At 45.9% G+C, this 20,989-nt stretch overlaps 4 protein-coding genes across 5 annotated transcripts in view; 2 read left to right on the top strand and 2 right to left on the bottom strand.

Annotated features, from left to right (window-relative positions):
* The window catches only part of LOC309524643 (uncharacterized protein), a 189,885-nt gene that overhangs the window by 79,612 nt on the left and 89,284 nt on the right, over positions 1 to 20,989 (top strand). The gene's annotated exons all lie outside the window — the stretch shown is intronic.
* LOC309525247 (C-type lectin domain family 2 member D-like) overlaps positions 1 to 20,989 on the bottom strand; it is a 60,589-nt gene that overhangs the window by 27,805 nt on the left and 11,795 nt on the right. The window lies entirely within an intron of this gene.
* Positions 1,023 to 18,825, top strand: LOC309525190 (killer cell lectin-like receptor subfamily B member 1B allele B). Of its 2 annotated transcripts, XM_082210677.1 has the most exons (6): positions 1,024 to 1,385; positions 6,657 to 6,758; positions 9,642 to 9,782; positions 10,493 to 10,647; positions 14,753 to 14,865; positions 18,132 to 18,825. In XM_082210677.1, exons 1-6 carry the CDS (start codon positions 1,268 to 1,270, stop codon positions 18,253 to 18,255), a joined length of 753 nt encoding a protein of 250 aa, XP_082066803.1. In that variant the 5' UTR covers positions 1,024 to 1,267; the 3' UTR covers positions 18,256 to 18,825. The 2 variants fall into 2 exon arrangements, with proteins under 2 accessions (XP_082066804.1, XP_082066803.1); XM_082210678.1 differs by lacking the exon at positions 6,657 to 6,758 and having other exon boundaries at positions 1,023 to 1,385.
* Positions 1,969 to 20,989, bottom strand: part of LOC309525168 (uncharacterized protein) — a 115,329-nt gene continuing 96,308 nt past the window's right edge. Inside the window, exon 6 of the transcript XR_014216073.1 lies at positions 1,969 to 2,162. The gene's annotated coding sequence lies outside the window, so the exon portion shown is untranslated. The remainder of the gene's footprint in view (positions 2,163 to 20,989) is intronic.

A 20,989-nucleotide genomic window follows, 5' to 3' on the forward strand; every position in this document is an offset into this window, starting at 1 on the left:
CTACGAGTGATCACCAAAGAAGAAGAAGAGATTTCATCCTCGCAACAAGCATGTGAGGTAAGTGAGAACCTGTGACTCACTCCAAGGGAGGTATAGGCAAACTCGGCCCTCCAGATGTTTTGGGGCTATAACTCCCATGATCCCTAGCTACCAGGACCAGTGGTCAGGGATGATGGGAATTGTAGTCCCAAAACATCTGGAGGGCCAAGTTTGCCTATGCCTGTTCCAAGGTCACCCACTGAGTTTCATGGCTGATTAGGGGATTTGAGCCCTGGTCTCTCAGGGCCTAGTTTGTCAGAGATTTTCCGAGGCACCGTTTCCTGTGCAAATGTCTTGCCTGCCTCTGAGAAGCTATGAAGAGCTCCTCCTCCAGAGCTGAGCTTGACAATCGGAGATCTGCTCCACCTCACCAGTTTTGATCATGATTAGGGGATCGTATCCAACTCAAGTACGTTGACAGAGTAGAGACTTGCGGTGCAAATCCTAAACATTGTACTCCGAAATAACTCCTATTGTATTCAATGAGCTCAATTACTTCCAGGTATGTGAGATTAGGACTGCAGCCTAGGAGGCCTTGACTACCATATTTTTTGCACTATAACACTCACTTTTTTCCTCCTAGAAAGTAAGGGGAAATGTCTGTGTGTGTTATGGAGGGAATGCCTACGGGTGGCATGCCTACGGATTTTCCTCCTCTAAAAACTACATGCGTGTTATGGTCAGGTGCGTGTTATAGAGCGAAAAATACGGCAATTATTCATGTACCACCAGGCACAGCATCCTCCAGACATCGCTGAACTACAACTCCCATCTTCCCTGACCATGCTCACTCTGGATAGGGCTGATGAGAATTAGGAGCACAACAACATGGAGAGGGCAACCGGTCCCCCGCCCTTGATGCACACAGCACTGCCCAAGGCCCCTGCTCCAAAGGCAATACAATAGGGAGAGAGACAACCAAAGGATGGGTGGTGCAATGGATGAGCGAGATTTTTTCTTCTTCTGAAACTGGGCCCCCTAACTTTGCAACGGAAGCTGGTTTCTTTCCCCTTTCTGTCTTTTTTGTTGTTTCTTATTAAAGACTATAGGCAGCATTGAGTAATCAAAAGACATATTAGCAGAGGTGTTGAAGGTTGGTCAAGTTTGATGAGGCGCCATTTCCTGTGCAACCCTCTCTCTGCTGCCTCTGACAAGCTGCCAAGAGCTGCTTCCCCCTCAGAGTTGAGCCTGACGATCAGAGGGCTGCTCTGCCTCACGCGTTTTGATCATGAACAAGGGATCACATCCAACTCGGGTACATTGCCAGGTGGAAAATGCGCCTTGCTACTTCAACTTTCGACCGAGGGAGAATCAAGGAAGACACAAGCCCAAATTCCCGCTGCAAGGTAAATAACGGCTTACCTGTACAAACTGGGAGTTTTCTAAGTTGTTAAGGAAAGCAACTGTGGGGATCTCGCATGTCACAGACATTGTAGGGAGTTACAGATAGGTAGCCGTGTTGGTCTGCCATAGTCAAAATAAAAAAATTCCTTCCAGTAGCACCTAAGGTGCTACTGGAAGGAAATTTTTTTATTGTAGGGAGTGTTCAAGTGACCAGTCTTCACTACTTGGTTTCCGTATTAATGTGACTAAGGTACACCCTTCCCCACTTTTCTGCCATGTGTTCAAATGTGTGTTAAATATTGAGTGCTTTCTGTTTTTGACCTCCTTCTTGCAAGTGGCAAGTCTTCTTCTAGAGATGGAAGCACATGACTTACCCCCAAAGAATACTGGGGACTGTAGTCTATACCCCACAGAGCTACAATTCCCAGCGCCTTTAACAAACTACAGTTCACAGGATTCCTTGGGGGAAGGCATGTGCTGTAAATGTGCTTTAACTACATGGTGGGTATGCAGCCGTAATCCATCAAACCTCTGGGAGAAGTGAATTCTTACCTGGCACTGGAAAGATGGTAAGATGAGAGTACAGTGGTACCTCGGGTTAAGTACTTAATTCGTTCCGGAGGTCCGTACTTAACCTGAAACTGTTCTTGACCTGAAGCACCACTTTAGCTAATGGGGCCTCCTGCTGCTGCCGCGCCGCTGGAGCACAATTTCTGTTCTCATCCTGAAGCAAAGTTCTTAACCTGAAGCACTATTTCTGGGTTAGCGGAGTCTGTAACCTGAAGCATATGTAACCTGAAGCATATGTAACCCGAGGTACCACTGTACGTGTTACAAAAGATTGCCCTTTTTTTTGGTCTCTTGGTTCATAATGTGCAGCTTCACATACCTGTGATGTGGCCTTATTGCTCCTTGCATTTCACAGACAGTGAGCTGTCACCATCAGCCACCAAGGACTGAGGGAGAGGGAGAGGAAGACACACTACGCAGCATTCATACCTCTCAGCTAAGTTAAACAATGGTCACACCATACATTTAAAGCACTCTTACACCCCTTGGCCATCATGAAGAACCTTGGGAAAGGTAGTTTGGTAAGGGTCTGACCCTACAGAGTTACAAACCTCTGCACGCTTAACAAACAACCATTCCCAGGATTCTCCATGACTGCTAAAGTGGTAAAGGAATGTGGTGTGGATAGGACCAATGTATTTTGGGTAGAAAGACATGGGGCAGAGGCAGATTTAGGGGAACGTGACCAGTTTGGCCACATTGGGTGGGGAGCCTTGAGGGGGGTGGCGCAGGGGGCTCAGCAACTATTATGTAGAATGGAAGGTGAGGTAGGTGGGTGCTGAATTTAGGTGCCGCACAGGGCACCGTTAAAATTGGAGACCCCAAAGTCCACTGTGGCATGGAGAGATGCAGTTTTAGTCAGGAGAGACCCTCAATCTGCCATAAAGTCGAGTTTGGCAGTGCCTGCCTCTGCAGTAATCTCATTTTACAGCTGTAAAATCACAGGCTTGGGGGAAACTGGAAAGCACACACAAAACCCCCTGTTTAGTTCAACCACTAACTTATTACAATATCTTTGTCATCTTGAGCTTCTTGGAGTGAAGATGGAGTACAAATTTAGATAGGAAAAATATATGTTTTATTATTTAAAACATATATTGGTGCCAGTGTGGTGTAGTGGTTAAGAGCGGTAGACTCGTAATCTGGGGAACCGGGTTCGTGTCTCCGCTCCTCCACATGCAGCTGCTGGGTGACCTTGGGCCAGTCACACTTCTTTGAAGTCTCTCAGCCCCACTCACTTCACAGAGTTTTTGTTGTGGGGGAGGAAGGGAAAGGAGAATGTTAGCCGCTTTGAGACTCCTTAAAGGGAGTGGAAGGCGGGATATCAAATCCAACTGTTCTTCTTTATTTATTAGACATATATACAGTGGTACCTTGGGTTACATACGCTTCAGGTTACATACACTTCAGGTTACAGACTCCGCTAACCCAGAAATAGTACCTCGGGTTAAGAACTTTGCTTCAGGATAAGAACAGAAATCATGCAGCAGCAGCAGGAGACCCCATTAGCTAAAGTGGTGCTTCAGGTTAAGAACAGTTTCAGGTTAAGAACAGACCTCCGGAACGAATTAAGTACTTAACCCGAGGTACCACTGTATTAACAATACTTAATTGCCAACACCTCCCTATTTCCTTTTAGAAGACTCTGTGGTTGGGTTGTGATGCACGCACGCAATATGACGGATTGACACATATGAGAATTGGAAAATAATTTGCCCCCTGACAAAACTGACTAGCGGGCTCTGTGAGGGTTTCGCTATTTCCTGTGGAACCCACATCAGTTCTGCCATTTCAGTTATCTGTTTTAACAGGTGTAGGTGCACGTCCACACGAGTAGGCTAGCAATTATGGATGTATTATTTTCTGTATGTTCAAAAAACAATAACAAGGTGTCAGGGTGATGTCAGCGGCTTCCGGCTGGTTTCCCAGGAAAATATAAAGACAAGGAAAAGTTTCTTACAGTCCTTTCTTTTTTCCGGGTGTGCAATTAATCGTGTTTTAGTTTTAGCCACAGCTACGTAATAGTGAGATGAATGATGTAGGTTTTAGTGGAATCTGAACAGTAGCAAAATGATTGCACAACGCTGACTGCAACAACGCAGGATGGAATGGAAACTGTTGCCTCCTTACACCCACCAGTCTCTTGCCCTGCCAGACTGCCTGTTCCCTGAGACCTGCTAAGGAGTGTCTTTTCTGTGTCTCCTCTGTGATCAAAGCATGGCTGGTTGAAGCATGAAAGAGGACTTTTTTCTGTATCTGTCTAATTTGGGAACCATCTTTTCTCAAGAGATGCATTCCCCCACAACACTATTTTTACCACACATTTATCTTTTTTTTTATTATGACATTTGAATGTGCTAGGATTGTCTACAGACTCTAAGATTCATGCACACACAAACATCTGATCTATTTATGAGTCATTCTGTACTCTCACCTTTTAGTCTGTGTTTTGATCTCCTTATGAGTCAATGTATAGAAAGAAGTTCTCTGTTTTTTCAACAGTCTCACTGTTTTTAAAAATTATTTCTACTTTTTGCTGCCTGCTACCTCCATATGTGGTGGAGATTGCCCTATGCCAGAGTTGAAGTGAGAGTCAACTGCCATTTATTTTGACCAGTATGTGGAATATCAGAGCAGAGTCATCTTGTTCAGGCAAGAAAATGTTTTGGGTCAGCAATATCAAAAGCACAGTGTTGCTTTTGATGTTGCTGACTTATATTTTGCAACACAGGGTTTGGCTTGTTTACTCAAGAAAATGTATTGGGCTGGCTGGCCACTTGCAGGAAGCTTATCTGACAATAAATCTGTCTGGGGTGATAAGATATTGCTGCTTTTAATTGCCTGTTCCTATGTAAGTTCACAGGAAGTGGTTAAGATCAGACCTGTGTTGGCCAAGTCATCTTTCAACTCATCTTTGCTTACAATCCCAGAAAATATCTCTGTCTCTTGATCAGTATTTTTAGCACCTTATAACCAGGGCAATAATGTTTCTGGGAGCCGTGGGTCTGTTCCATATTACTTCCCCCAAATAATCATGGGCACTTTAGTTTACCTCCTTGACAAAACACAGTTCCCAGGATTCACAACCCTAGTTCTCTTTCAGATGTATTCTGCCATGAAAGCCATAATTTAAGACTATGTGGTTCCAGGGGACAGTAATGACCTTCAGCCACACTGGCTGGGGATGATGGGAGCTGGAGTCCAATGACAACTTGGAGGGGCTTGAATTCCCCATCCCTGTCTTACATAAATCTATGGTGTGACTAGATTATTATTAATAATAATTTATACCCTGCCCATCTGGCTGAGTTTCCTCAGCCTCTCTGGGCGGCTTCCAATCGAGTGTTAAAAACAATACAGCATTAAATATTAAAAACTTCCCTAAACAGGGCTGACTTCAGATGTCTTTTAAAAATAGGATAGCTGTGTATTTCCTTGGCATCTGATGGGAGGGTGTTCCAGAGGGCACTAGGGCTTTTCCAAAAGCAAAAATGTGGGGAAATGTTGACCTTTATTGTTGATGCCATTCCAGGATATCTGGAGCCCTATCTGGAGCTCATTTTTGGCAGTTTCTAATGTAGGTTTAGAAATGGATCAGAATGTGGGACTATCATTCATTCAGGGCATTGTTAAGGGGCAGCTCATAGGGCCCAAGCCCTGGTTAGAATCATAGAATTGTAGAGTTGGAAGGGACCCTGAGGGTCATCTAGTCCAACCCCCTGCAATGCGGGAATCTCAACTAAAGTATCCATAGCAGATGGAGCCATCCAACCTCTACTTAAAAACCTCCTCAAATACAATAATGTAGATCTAGAAAGGGGCAACTGAAATGATCAAGTGATGGGGCTGGAGCAATTCCTCAGTGCAGAAAGATTACACATTTTCAGTTTTTTAGTTAGAAAGGGCTCATGAGCCAGTGTGGTGTAGTGGTTAAGAGCGGTGGACTCGTAATCTGGTGAACCGGGTTCGCTTCCCTGCTCCTCCACATGCAGCTGCTGGGTGACCTTGGGCCAGTCACACTTCTCTGAAGTCTCTCAGCCCCACTCACCTCACAGAGTGCTTGTTGTGGGGGAGGACGGGAAAAGGAGATTGTCAGCCACTTTGAGAGTCCTTAGGGTAGTGATAAAGCGGGATATCCAAACCCCTCCTCCTCCTCCTCCTCCTCCTCCTCCTCCTCCTCCTCCTCCTCCTCTTCTTCTTCTTCTTCTTCTTCTTCTTCTTCTTCTTCTTCTTCTTTTTCTTCATGATTTTGAGGGAGCACAAGCAAGGCACTCCCACACAGGGATCCCCCTCTTTCTGCCCCTTGGGGTCTCTGGACCCCAGAGCCCAGCTTTGCCTTGCGCCCTTGGGCCCATCCCCCTCGCTGAATAGGTGCCTGGCCAGAGTTGGAGCAATGCACCTACCAAGAGCCAGATCAGCCAGCCAGACTCCCCCCTGTGTGTGGGCAGTCAGGTAGGTGTCAGAGTGCAGCCCCATGAACCCTCTGTGCCCGTATGTCAGCGAGGGTTGGCTTGGTGCAGCAGGTTTTGTTTACCTCCCCATTGCCCAGCCCCTGGTCCTTTGTACTGCGTGTGCACTCACACCCTAGGCACCAGTGAAAGATGCAATACAGCTGTTATCGGGCACTGTGGGAAGCAGGATGGATAGGCCTTTGTTCAGATCCCCTCATACTAAGCTCTTTCTCCTATCGCTGGCTCTTGCAGATGTCCTGCTCAGACAAGCTCGACGGCATCGCGTCATCATTGGGTCTGGATGTGTTGCAATCCTCATTCTAGTGGGAGCCGTGATAGGGCTTGGCTTTTGGGGTAAGTACCTTAAGGCCTAAAATTACCCATATGCCCACAAACTGTACTTAATGGAGCACCACAAATTGTCCTTTGTAGAGTGAGGCTCTACAGTGGTACCTCAGGTTAAGAACTTAATTTGTTCTGGAGGTCTGTTCTTAAGCTGAAACTGTACTTAACCTGAGGTACCACTTTAGCTAATGGGGCCTCCCACCGCCGCCGCACAATTTCTGTTCTCATCCTGAAGCAAAGTTCTTAACCTGAGGTACTATTTCTGGGTTAGCAGAGTCTGTAACCTGAAGCGTCTGTAACCTGAGGTACCACTGTATATCCACTCAGAGCAGGGGTAGGGAAACACCAGAGCCACTCCGGGCAAACCACACACACCTTTCTCGGACTTGACATCATATACCATGCCAGGGAGGGAAAAGTTCAAGTTGCAATCTTCAAAGCTGTAGCTTAAAGGAACAGTGTCTGCTCCCTATTTGTCATTTGCATCAAAAAGCCAGCACTTTGAACTTTTTGGCAACAGAAAACGGCAAGAGTCAAAAAGTGCCAACTGTACTCTTTTTTAACACCTCCGAATGGAAGGTTGGCAGTTTGAATCCCCTCAATGGGGTGAGCTCCTGTTGCTCTGTCCCAGCTCCTGCCAACCTAGCAGTTCGAAAACACACCAGTGCAAGTAGATAAATAGGTACCGCTGAGATGGGAGGTTAAATGGGATTTCCATGTGCTCTGGTTTCCATCACGGTGTTCTGTTATGCCAGAAGCGGTTTAGTCATGCTGGCCACATGAGAGATAGAGATAGAGATGATAGAGATAGAGATAGAGATAGAGATAGAGATAGAGATAGAGATAGAGATAGAGATAGAGATAGAGATAGAGATAGAGATGATAGAGATAGAGATAGAGAGAGGTCAATTCCGCACATGACTCTGTTTGCAAGACAATGCCTCCATCTGGACATAGCTTCCTGATCCAGCATCAGGAGAGTTGAGAACACACAGCACAAGACTAACCATGTCTACTCAGGAGTCCTATTAAATTCATTGAGGCTTACTCCAAGGTAAGTGGCGTTACCTTCTTACCTGGAAGTAAGCCCCCCATGGGACACACTTCTGAGTAGACATATATAGGATTGAACTGTAACCTTACCAATTTGAATAAAGGGGGTTGTTTTCCTAGGCGTTATCTCCCACCCACCCTCCCTCATATGTCTGTCACTGCACAGAAATTTTGCAGCTTGGCCTGGTCTAATTGTGACCAATTTGAGATGTGTGGTGAATGGGACTCGAGAATAAAACTGCTGCCCTGTACGCCGCAGCATGAGTCACCTGGCTGGCACTGCGGGCGGCACTAGAGTGAAAATAGTTCCCCATGCGACTTACGAGTAAAATTGCTTTTTTTAAAAAATGCCCCCCCCAATTGCGACTGGACATTCTGCTGTGGCGTCTGCAACTTATGCAGTTATGGAAATGACTGGTTCAGAAAACAAGCAGCAAATTTCACTCATGAGGAAATTGGGGAAATTGTTCTTAAGGGCCTCAGAAAGAAAGCCTTGCATTTCTTTTTATATGATAAAATTGCCCCTTGGTTTGTTTTTTTAAGCGTCAAAACTTATCTGAACAAGAAAGGGAAAGATAATGTGTTAGATAGCACGATCATCACCATCATTGTCAGCTCATTGGTCCTAAAATAGTCAAACCACAAGAATGTGCAGGGGGAAAATCTCTTGTAGAAGTGCCGGGTGTGTTTGCTTATGAAACCAAAGCGCAGTGCGAAACACAGTCAAAGAGGTTTCAATTAGGCACCCAAATATAAATTATGGGAAATAGCCTCTTATTCTTAAGCAAAATAGCTTGGCCTCTCAAAGCAAACCTTCACTATCTTTTCACATTTGTTCAGATATGATACTTCAACTGGTTTCGTCTCCATCCTCTTATGAATCTTCTGTTCTGCAAGCTACGGAACTACCAGGCAACCAGTAACCAAGTCTTCATGCATAAAAGCTTAAATTCATTGCATTTTTTTTTAATGGAAAACATATTGTAGCAGGGAGTCCTTGGAGCACCCCACAATCACTTAACCTTGACTCCCATAGGTTCAGGTCAGGGGTCACAAACAAGAGACTTCAGCCAGGAGATAGAAGCAAAACAGCGGCCTGTAGGCCTGATCTTTATTGTTGCAACAAGGCTCCCCACTAGCACAAAGACAAAGCAGCCAGAGGCCCCAAACAAGGGTTACATCAGTATTTTAAGGTTTCCCATAATACATCTTAGGATGCATCATCAAGACATCATAGATACGTCACAGAAAAAGGTAGTATCAAAGCAACCCGTCACTAAGAACTGCAGCCGTTACTCACTGATGGTGTGACTTGCTGCACATTACCAAACACATTCACTCACACAAATACCACACAAGAGGTATTTCCCCGCCTTTTCACCTGTGAAAAACCAAATCCTCTAGTGTCAAGAGAAAAATACCGCCAAATATCTGCTGCTCCCAGGGGATTACATCCCACAGGAACGATGGGCAATTACAATGGCAGCCACCCTCCCCACAGTGCTCATTGAAGGAGCACCCAAAAAGGGATCCCAGGGCAACAGTGTCAGTATCAAGCCCATCACAGCTGCTGATACTGGGTCTGCCTGTCCATGCTGGAGAGACTGGAACTGCAACACGCACGACAGCAGAAATCTGGTTTAGGAAACATTGGAGGGCAAAAGAGAAAACTCTCAAATGGAACAAGCCAACCCATATTTTTCTGGTAATTCCAGAGAAAAGGACTAGTGTGGCGGCAACTTTTCTGTATTTCCAACAACACATTTTCTTTTCAAATAAATCTTAAGCATACCACTATCCTCATCTTGCTGATCGCCTAAATAGTCATGCCTTTTAAAGTTTTTCAGATGAAACAAGCTCTGGCGAAGGCACAAACCTGCCCAGGACCCAGCGATGGAACACAGCAGACCAGGACCACCCCAGAGCAGTGTCAGACTTTGCGGCAGTTTCTGTGCAAGCCACACGGCAATCACGTAGCAGGTAACACCTGACCTTTCAGTAGCCTTTGGTTGATAAACAGGAATGCAGGCACAATGATGATTCAGCGAAAGTCAAAGGCTTGCAGATCCCATTGATTCCAATGAAAAGGTTGCAAAACATGTGCATAACAAAAGAACTGGTTCAAGTAAACCAATATGAGCTTCTGCCTGGGGGCAGGTGGTGCTAGATCAGGGGTCGCCAACATGGTGACCTCCAGATGTTTTGAGGCACAGCACCCATCAGCTCGCATGGCCAATGGTCATGGATAATGGAAGTTGTAGTTTTCAACATCTGGCGGGCATCGGGTTGGCTATGCTAGCTGTGTAAAAAAAAAAACCCTCAGGACACAAGCCCATTGTACAATTTTGCATAAAATCTGCAGGTGCTAACATATGTAAAGATGCAGATTTAGGTGTGCTTTCAGAGAGACAGCCATCTTGTAAGCGCAGTAAATAGCAATATAGAAAACTGCTTTTGAAAGAGGGGATGGAGGCAGTGGCGTAGCATGGGTTGTCAGCACCCGGGGCAAGGCAAGTAATTTGCGCCCCCTAACCCGTGGATTTGCGCCCCCTAACCCTAACCCCCAGATGTTGCGCCCGGTGCGGCCGGTCCCCCCTGCACCCCCCACACTACGCCACTGGATGGAGGTTCAGAGCCGAAAGGATGCCCTCTAACAGCACACCTGGCTTCGTGGTTTTTTCTTCTTCCAGAGAATTCAGATTGCAAGCTCTGTCCGGAAAACTGGCAGCGCCATGGAGACAAGTGCTACTGGATTTCCAGAGAGAAGGGAACCTGGAACAAGAGCCAGAATGATTGTGCAGCAAAAGACTCTCAACTCGCTGTGATACAAAAACAGGTGGAATTGGTAAGTCCTGACTAATAACTTTCTTTTGTTGGTGCATGTACTGTATTTTTTGCTCTATAAGACTCACTTTCCCCCTCCTAAAAAGTAAGGGGAAATGTGTGTGCGTCTTATGGAGTGAATGCAGGCTGCGCAGCTATCCCAGAAGCAAGAACAGCAAGAGGGATTGCTGCTTTAACTGCGCAGTGATCCCTCTTCCTGTTCTGGCTTCTGAGATTCAGAATATTTCTTTTCTTGTTTTCCTCCTCCAAAAACTAGGTGCGTCTTGTGGTCTGGTGCGTCTTATAGAGTGAAAAATACGGTAGTCAGTGCTTTGTTTGTTGTGGTCGTAGTTACTGGTATGGCGTATGCTCACCTCCTTTTTTGCTGTGGCTGTGGATGGCAGCCATTTTGTGCTGCCATCCACAGCCCATTCATCATGATACAAGTACCAACACCTCTTTATTTTTCATTTTGTCGCAGTCAAGTTGGGTTTTCTGCTCTTTTATTTATTTGATTTCAGTCGCTTCCTGTGAAGCGCTTCAACGTGATTTCACCACACAATTAAAACTTATAAAAGACCAATTACATGTATAAAAAGAGTTTTAAATCAAGATAGATGCCGAGTGAGAAAAATATCTCCACTTAGAAGATTTGTTGAAGGTAGAAAGTATCCCTCAGATGCCCTGAAGAACGTAGAGATGATGCCTTTCTAAGGCAGGCTTTCTCAAACTCGGCCCTGCAGATGTTTTTGGCCTACAACTCCCATGATCCCTAGCTAGCAGGACCAGTGGTCAGGGATGATGGGAATTGTAGTCTCAAAACATCTGGAGGGCCGAGTTTGAGGAAGCCTGCTCTAAGGTGTAATAGGAGGGACTTCCAAAGGGTCATTTCAAAGACTCTGTAAACTGAGGTAATTTTAGTCCCTGACGTCATATGGAATGGAATGCCTTGGCCCTGTAGCCAGTTGCATTTCTAGTGGGGCATTTTTTGGCCAGGGTGGGGTAGGGGAGGCACATAGCGCCAGCCAGTCCCTGCACTCTACTTACTGGTTGAGAGGATGTGAAGGCCAGGCCAGGGAAATGGAAGGCACCTTTTCTTCAGAGCACATGTTATATTGCATACTGGGTTATGAAAAGGTCAAGCTATCAGACAATTTAGTACAGTGGTACCTCGGGTTAAGAACTTACAGTGGTGCCTCACAAGACAAAGTTTTTTCTTCTTGCGAGTTTTTCGTCTTGCGAAGCACGGTTTCCCATAGGAATGCATTGAAAATCAATTAATGCGTTCCTATGGAAACCGCTTGCCAGGCTGGCTCGGGGAGAAGGGCTTTTCTCCCCACCGCCAGCCTTCGGAGGAGGTCTGAGGACAGTGGGGAAGACACCCTGCGCTTCCCCGCTGTCCCGGAGATTTCCCTATGGGCTTTCGTCTTGCGAAGGAAGCCCATAGGGAAATTCGTTTTGCGAAGCGCCTCCAAAACGGAAAACCCTTTCGTCTAGCGGGTTTTCCGTCTTGCGAGGCGTTCGTCTTGCGGGGCACCACTGTAATTCGTTCCGGAGGTCTGTACTTAACCTGAAACTGTTCTTAACCTGAAGCACCACTTTAGCTAATGGGGCCTCCTGCTGCTGCCGCACAGCCGGAGCATGATTTCTGTTCTCATCCTGAAGCAAAGCTCTTAACCCGAGGTACTATTTCTGGGTTAGCGGAGTCTGTAACCTGAAGCGTATGTAACCTGAAGCGTATGTAACCCGAGGTACCACTGTATGAACACCAGGAATTAAACGACTGGATATTTTTGTGCTGCATGAGAAAAAAGGATGATAAGGATACAGTGAACAAGGGAATGCTGAAAGGTCTAAAACAAACAAAATAGCTTACGCTATAACTAAGAAGTTGAAAACTAGTGTGGAGCTTTTGTTTCCCCAAAATAATCATCTTTTAATATAGTATCACCACACCAATACAAAAAAAAAAGTTTGAGAAAGAGTAAGTGCACATTACAAGACAGCCATAGTCAAGCCTTTAGGAGTGGTGCTGAGAATATTATGTACAACTTTCTTGTTAAAGTCAATGGGATCCAGTCCACAGCTTTGTCAAATGTTTACTGCGTAATAGACTTACACGCTTACAAAAATGCTTGAACGCTTTCTGACTAGTAGGCTCACAATACATCTTTTCTGAGAGAAAAATAGCCCCCTTTCCCAAGGTTTTCAGGTTTTCCTAGAATTAGAGTAATGTAAAAAAATTAAAAAGTTGTTACCTCTCCTCTCTTTTTCAAATGCAACCCCCCCCCCAATTTTTTTTGCCAAACTCTTGTGGATTATTAAGAGTCTCTGCAACTGAGTTAGAATGGAAAATGTTGACACAAGAACTTGCAGCGTCAGGAAGTTGGCAAAAGTCACAGCTGGGAAATTCCTTTGAAAGATATTTGTGTTGCTTCATTTTAAGAGAATCTTGGCTGCGGATAATTCTTCTTTTGTCAGAGGGTTATTCATAGGGAGAGAAGTTGGTTCCCGTGCTCAAAAATAAAGTCTCATTAAAGCATGATGCCACCGCAGTGATTATTGCATCATTTCCAGAAAGTTTCCTGTTCATGTCAAGAAGACACATGACTGCTCTGCCTGGCTGCTCTGCTTTTCCAAGAATATTGCAGAGGCCAGAGCTTGGCCCCTCCCAAGGTGCCATCTCCAAGAAGTTCACACAAGCAACCAGGCTTTTAAAAATCCTTCAGTTGTTGCTAGAAGGAGGCTTTTTCCTCCCAAGCCTAACTGCACCTGGGGAGGGGCAATTTTGGAATGACGGTCGTAGCTGGTAAGGGGTAATGCAACATGTGGTTCACAGCGTCACAATGGTGGCCCTGTCTTCCTATGAGAGGTCACTCCAAACAGCTGAGCAGAGTTGGGGGTGCATGTTGTGAAATCTGCCATTCGTTCAGAAGCAGAGCTTAAATGTGAGGTCTATCTAACCTCAGAACCAGCTGCCTTAAAGTTCAATCTATGAATGCATATTTCTAGGGTTGCTATATTCAGAAGAGCAAAAAAGGAGGACACCTTTGCCTAAATACGGATCGCTGTGATGACTCTCATTTTGAACACCCCTAGTATATGTAGGCTCTAGAATTTGTGATATATTGCTGGTAAAGGTAAAGGGACCCCTGACCATTAGGTCCAGTCATGGCCGACTCTGGGGTTGCGGCGCTCATCTCGCTTTATTGGCCGGGTCATGCAGCTTCCGGGTCATGTGGCCAGCATGACTAAGCCGCTTCTGGCGAACTAGAGCAGCACACGGAAACACCATTTACCTTCCCGCCAGAGTGGTACTTATTTATCTACTTGCACTTTGATGTGCTTTTGAACTCCTAGGTTGACAGGAGCTGGGACCGAGCAACGGGAGCTCACCCCGTCGCGGGGATTCGAACTGCCGACCTTCTGATCAGCAAGCCTTAGGCTCTGTGGTTTAGACCACAGCGCCACCTGCGTCCCTATATTGCTGGTAGCAATGTTCTTAACTTTAAAGGGCCTGCCAGAGTAGAGCTACGGGCACTGTAACCGCTGGTAAAGGAAGAGGAGTGAGGAGGGAGCGCACTGCCCCCGGCAGTACGATCCCGATGGGGTGCCATCGCGGCTGCCCCCCACCTGCACTGGGTGCCATGCCCCCAGGATGCATGCCACGCCCCTGTGGGCGGTGCACCATGCCCCCAGGATGTGTGCCCCGCCTCTGAGACGCATGCCAGCCCCGCCCCCGCCTGCTCTACTCCCCCCCCCAGTGCCAGAGCATGAAGCTCTGCCACTGACTGTAACTAAAAATGCCCATGTGACCACAATGCTGGCCTACAGCCGCCGATCCTCATTGGCCCTGGGGAAGAGGGCGTGTGCATGCTGCGGAATGTTCCCATTCCATTCATGAAAAATGGTGAGGGACGGGAGTGTGTCACTTCGCGCTATTAAAATTGTTTTGATTTTTTTAAAAAAATTCTTGGGTTACTGTAAACAAACAAATAAAACACCCGGACATTTGGGCAAATTTAAAAATTTACCCAGACAGAAATTTTAATCCTGAAAAATAGGGTATGTCTGGGAGAAAGAGGACATGTGTCAACCCTAGGACGTCCTTCTCATATCCTTGACAGGATTTCATACGTCATAAAACTGATGGAGGGCAACTTCTGTGGATTGGAGTGACCACCATACCTCCTGCTCATGAATGGTCTTGGGTTGATGGCTCCCCACTAAATGACACACTGTGAGTATTTCCATCCTACACTTTCATACAGGTTTTGGCTGGAAATGAGTGTTGGTTCTTCTACTCGCAGTGTTATTCTGCACCTCCTTTACAGTTTTCTTCCATTTTACTGTACCGTTATCTACCCTTCGAGATCATTATCTGCTTCATGACTCTTGGTTGTGCTGACTTATCTTTAAATATGCAGACATCAAAGGCTCAAACCATGATAAGAGCAGATAATTCTCTCTCTCTCTCTCTCTCTCTCTCTCTCTCTCTCTCTCTCATTTTCTCCTTTTTCTTTTCCTTCCTTCCTTCCTTTTCTGATTGCCATTGAAATGGGATGTTCTTGTTCTTGTTATATTGCTAATATCCTGGCTTGCTCATCTGTGGAATTCACAATACATGTAACGATTTCACTGTGTGGGGAGCCAATCGATCAATTAAACCACGGGTGTCAAACACAAGGCCCTCGGGCCGAATCCGGCCCGCCAGACCTCGTCATGTGGCCCGTGTAGCCACCGCCGGCCGCCAGCCTTCACCTTTTATTCTCGCGCAGCTGAAGGGGAAATAAGGCGGCGGCTGAGGCGCTAGTGGGGATTGAGGGAGACTCTCGTCGTCCTCCTCCTCCTCAGCTATGGCAGAGAGAGGGGCGCTCGGTGGCCAGCGGGGCTCGCTCACGCCTTCACTGCACCAGCCGGCATCCAGCGCCTCAGCTTCTTCGGCGTCCCCGGCTGCACAGAGCCTTTCAGGGCAGCCTCCGCCACCACCGGCGGTGCTACAGCAGCAGCAGCTGGCGCCTCCTCCTGCTCCTCCAGCGGTGGCGCCTTCCTTGTCTCAGCCGGCCGCTCTCGGCCCCGGAGGAGGTTCTCTGGCCCCGGGGGGAGGTGGTTCGGGGGCTCCTGGGTCAGGCGCGACGGCAGCGACGGCAGGGGGGTGCCCGGTCCAGATGAACCTTTACGCCACCTGGGAGGTGGACCGGAGCTCGCCCAGCTGCGTGCCCAGGTGAGGAAGTGGGGGGAGGAGAGGAGAGGAGAGAGAGAGAGACTCTTTCCTTCCTTTTACATTCTTCGGTACCGCCACCGTACAGATTTTATGAATTCAGTGGCATAGAAATGTGCATTTAATCAACCGATTCCCTGAGGGGTAAGTAGTAGCCGTGTCACAGCAGCAGCAACACACACACAAGAGGAGGAAGAGGAGTCATCTTTGTGGGCAAGCTGGAGGCTTAGCACGTTTATCTGCTTTTGTTGGGCTGCAAGGTTTCTTTCTCTCCAATCTCATATCTTCTTCTCCACGTCTGTCCCCCCGCGTCTCACCCCGTTATCTCCCTCCATTTACCTTCACAGGTGTGGAAGTCAAGCCCCACCCCACCCACTCCCTAAAACCTACTTGCTCTATCGCCTGCCAAAAAAGGAAAAGAAAAGAAAAGAAACACACAGAGAGAAAAGATGCCTCCCTATTTTAAATATTTACGTCCCTCCTTCTTGGGGAATAAAGGATGAAACTTAACCCTACGATGTCATTTATCTGTTCCCCATATTTACAAAGTGTCTGTGTGGAGGGGAATGATAGCAAATTGCTTCTTTTAATCACACACACTTGAATGTTAAAGAGTGGTTTGCCTTTATGTGGGGCTGTGGGCTGATGCTTAAGTAGGAGTGGGAAATCGAGGGAGGTTGTACATAGTGAAAGGACGCTTGTTCCTCTCAATGGGGGGCAGCTGCACCTAAAAGTTTTCTTACATGAGTGTATGTTGGGGTCCTCGACCTTTGCGGAGAACTAATACCCCCTTCCATCTATGCCTGCATGCCTTCAAAGAGAATGAGTTATATTTTAGCTAACATCTTTCTCCTTGTGCATAAAGGGGGTGTCATCTGGCCCTTTGAGGGTGACCAAACTGCTGATGTGGCCCCCAATGAATTTGAGTTTGACACCCCTGAATTAAACTATCCAGTCAAATTGCAATGTTTTCCGTACATTCTAAAAGACCAATACAGTGGTGCCTCGCAAGACGAAATTAATCCGTTCTGCGAGTTCTTCGTCTAGCGGTTTTTTCATCTTGCGAAGCAACCCTATTAGCGGCTTAGCGGATTAGCGCTATTAGCAGTTTAGCGGTTTAGCGGCTATTAAAGGCTTAGCGGCTTAGCGGCTAAAAGGCTATTAGCGGCTTAGCGGCTTAGAAAAAGGGGGGGAGCGAAAAAAATCGCAAGATTCGCAAGACTTTTTCGTTTTGCGAAGCAAGCCCATAGGGAAATTCGTCTTGCGAAGCGCATCGGAAAAACGGAAAACCCTTTCGTCTAGCGGGTTTTTCGTCTTGTGAGGCATTCGTCTTGCGGGGCACCACTGTAAAGAGGAATAGAGCAACATCAAAAGAATGCCACATCAAGAGTGAGAAACAGATGCAAGAAAACACACATTACACAGTAAGCCACACATAAACCATACATAAAGCAAACAAGAAAACTCCAGCAGAGGAAACCACCCTCCCCACACTTCAACAGGAAGAAACAGGCACAGAAAAAACTCCAAGCATCAGAGTAAGCCATTCATATCTGCAGCACACCTGCACATCAGCATTGAGAGAGCCACTGTAGTGTAGTGGTTAGAATGTTGGACTGGGACCTGGGAGACCAGAGTTCAATCCCCTCTTGGCCATGAAGTTCCCTAGGTGAATTTGGGCCAATCCCTGTCTGCCTCACAGGGTTATTGTGTGGGCAAGAACCATGTACACTAGGGTGATTCATAAAAAACTTTTTTTAAAAAAAATGCTTACTCCAAAGGTCTTATCTTACTACACTAGGGATTATATAGCTATATCTGAAATTTCATGCATATAAGTTAATATCTTAACCGTCCTCCACGAAAATAGCTGTTTACTTGGCCATTTTCCTATGTTGTGAAGGCTGAAATTTCAATTCAGTGGAGCAGGGTCAAGATATGAACTGATATGCATGAAATTTCAGATATAGTTTATATAATCCCTAGTGTAGTAAGATAAGACCTTTGGAGCAGGCATTTTAAAAAATACATAAATTTATGAACCTCCTTGAGCTCCTTGAAGGAAAGGCAATAAGTAAAAATAATAATAATTAAAGAGAATGGAACTGATGTTCAATTCTAGAAGCATTGTTCATGATAGCTAAAAATGGACAGTGCACATTTGGAAACTCAGCTTAGGAGTATAAAGGGGGCAGGGAGAGATGCCATCCCTATTAAGGCGAAAAAGCAGCTTTGGCCTTCCTGTGACAAATGCTCTTTGCTTGACTTTCTCCTCTATTCTGCAGATTGCAAGTCACAGGTCTTGCTGAAGCGAACAGCTGCGGGATGCTGAAGGGAAAGAGAGTTAATTCAGAAGCCTGCAGCGCCATAGCCAAGTGGATCTGTGAGACGGAAGTTCGTCTGGTGTAAATAATAACAAAGGAGGGAAAGAGAAGACGTCGGCCCATGCAATCACGATGGCAAGATCCTGCGATGATTGTGCTGACACGTGCAGCCGAATCAAAGGGGGAAAGATTGCTTTTGAGACTATGTTTGTTCTTTGTGAAAAGTGCTTCTATGTCAAAATCAGTGGGCCTCTTAAAACTTTGCAGAAGTGTCCCTGTTGGGTGTGATTCTTTCCCAGAAATGCTGGAGACAGTGTTGAAGTCCAGAAATGGCCACAGTGGCCAACCCACTTAGCTTGGAAGAGGTGGGACATGGAAAGTGAGAATTTCCATACCCTAAGTTACATCTGAAATCCTTGGACAGTCTTTGCAAAGTGGAAATAGTAATGTTAGTGCAGTGGTTTCTTGCTGGTCTGGGGGGTTCTTAGAAAATGCCAAAACTTGCCCACATTCTGGAGCTGGACAGACAAATTAATGGATCACGTAAAAGACACAGTCCCCCTTTTAACTTCACCCTACCCCTTTTCTGACAGGTGTAGCTCATGTCATGAGGGAGTAATCCAAATAAATTCTCATTTACAACCAAATTAATACAGTGGTAAAGGTAAAGGTAAAGGTACCCCTGCCCGAACGGGCCAGTCTTGACAGACTCTGGGGTTTGTGCGCCCATCTCACATCTATTGGCCGGGGGCCAGCGCTGTCCGAAGACACTTCCGGGTCACGTGGCCAGCGTGACAACGCTGCTCTGGTGAGCCAGAGCCGCACACGGAACGCCGTTTACCTTCCCGCTGGTAAGCGGTACCTATTTATCTACTTGCCCCCGGGGGTGCTTTCGAACTGCTAGGTGGGCAGGCGCTGGGACCGAGCAGCGGGAGCGCACCCCGCCGCGGGGATTCGAACCGCCGACCTGACGATCGGCAAGCCCTAGGCGCTGAGGCTTTAGCCCACAGCGCCACCCGCGTCCCAGTGGTACAGTGGGACAGTGGTACCTCGGGTTAAGTACTTAATTCGTTCTGGAGGTCCATTCTTAACCTGAAACTGTTCTTAACCTGAAGCACCACTTTAGCTAATGGGGCCTCCCGCTGCTGCCGCGCCACCGGAGCACGATTTCTGTTCTCATCTTGAAGCAAAGTTCTTAACCTGAAGCACTATTTCTGGGTTAGTGTAGTCTGTAACCTGAAGCGTATGTAACCTGAGGTACCACTGTATAAGTTGCACTTCCTTTTTCTCTTTTTTAAAATTTATTTTTATTAAAGATTTCTTTTTTTTAAAAAAATAACAATTTCAACATAACAAATCATCAAAACAAATCATCTTAATTATTTCCCCCCTTTTTTCCTCTCCACTTCCCAAAGAACCCTCCCCCCCAAGACTTCCCTCAGCTCATCTCTCTGATTTCTCAACTCATGTTATTCTCTGCATATTGTAAAATTGTACATATCCTTTTATTATCTAACTATTATATTAACCCTCAATAAATTTGTGTATGTTTATTCAAAACCTGCCAAGGAGTCCAGTTCATTTTGTTGTCTTTTTAAATAATTTGTAAAAAGTCCCCTTTCTTCTTTAAAGTCACAGTTGTCCTTATCTCACAATTTGTACAGTGGTGCCCCGCAAGACGAATGCCTCGCAAAACAGAAAACTCGCTAGACGAAAGGGTTTTCTGTTTTTGAGCTGCTTCGCAAGACAAATTTCCCTATGGGCTTGCTTTGCAAGACGAAAATGTCTTGCAAGTTTGTTTCCTTTTTCTTAACACCATTAATACAGTTGCGAGTTGACTTCAAGGAGCAACTCATAGAACGCAGTGTACATAGTAGCCTTTTTTGAGGTTTTTAAAGACTTTGGTGATTTTTGAAGCTTTTCCAAAACTTCTTTTGCAGCCATTTGGTAAGTTAAGCTTTTAAAACTTTTTTTTGGGGGGGTTGGATTTTGGGTTGGGGTGTTTGGAATTCAAGGACTTGGTGTTGGGAATGGGTTTGCAAGAATCTGGCAGCTTGTGGGTTTTTTTCTGCATTTTTATGATTTTCTGTGACCATTGGGCCACTCTGCTGTTTTTTTAAAAAAAAATTCTGGATTTGAATTTCTGTGTGCTGGGTGGCTGGGGGAACAGTTGGGGAGGGGTTTGCAAGAATCTGGAAGCTTGTGGTTTTTTTCTGCATTTTTATGATTTTCTGTGACCATTGGGCCACTCTGCTGTTTTTTTTAAAAAAAAAATTCTGGATTTGAATTTCTGTGTGCTGGGTGGCTGGGGGAACAGTTGGGGAGGGGTTTGCAAGAATCTGGAAGCTTGTGGGTTTTTTCTGCATTTTTATGATTTTCTGTGACCATTGGGCCACTCTGCTGTTTTTTTTTTTAAAAATCTGGGTTTGAATTTTGAAATGCTCTTTACAGTATGTGTGACTTTAAAGAGCACTTAATAAACTCTTGTTGTACCAAATTTGGCTTTGTTTGGACTTTTTTTGACCATAGGAACGCATTAATTGATTTTCAGTGCATTCCTATGGGAAACCGTGCTTCGCAAGACGAAAAATTCGCTAGATGAAAAAATTCGCAGAACGAATTAATTTTGTCTTGCGAGGCACCACTGTATGTGGGTTTCACCAGTTCTGCATAGTTCATCAATTTCTCTTGCCACTGTTCTTTTGACGGGGTTTCCTCATTCTTCCATCCTTGTGCTATCAAGACTCTTGCCGCTGTTGTAGCATACATGAATAAATTCTTTTTTTTCCTTGGCAGGTTATTAAAGATTTCTTAGTTTA

This window comes from Podarcis vaucheri (genome assembly GCF_965113315.1).
Source record: "Podarcis vaucheri genome assembly, chromosome: 2".
NCBI lineage: Eukaryota > Metazoa > Chordata > Lepidosauria > Squamata > Lacertidae > Podarcis > Podarcis vaucheri.

Bases quoted from the DNA above. Each gene is read 5' to 3' on its own strand.
- LOC309525190 (XM_082210677.1), top strand. From the start codon at position 1,268: ATGAACAAGGGATCACATCCAACTCGGGTACATTGCCAGGTGGAAAAT. The intron at 6,759-9,641 runs GTAAGTACCTTA...TGCCTTTTAAAG, and splicing joins GATAGGGCTTGGCTTTTGGG to TTTTTCAGATGAAACAAGCT. The intron at 10,648-14,752 runs GTAAGTCCTGAC...TATCCTTGACAG, and splicing joins TACAAAAACAGGTGGAATTG to GATTTCATACGTCATAAAAC.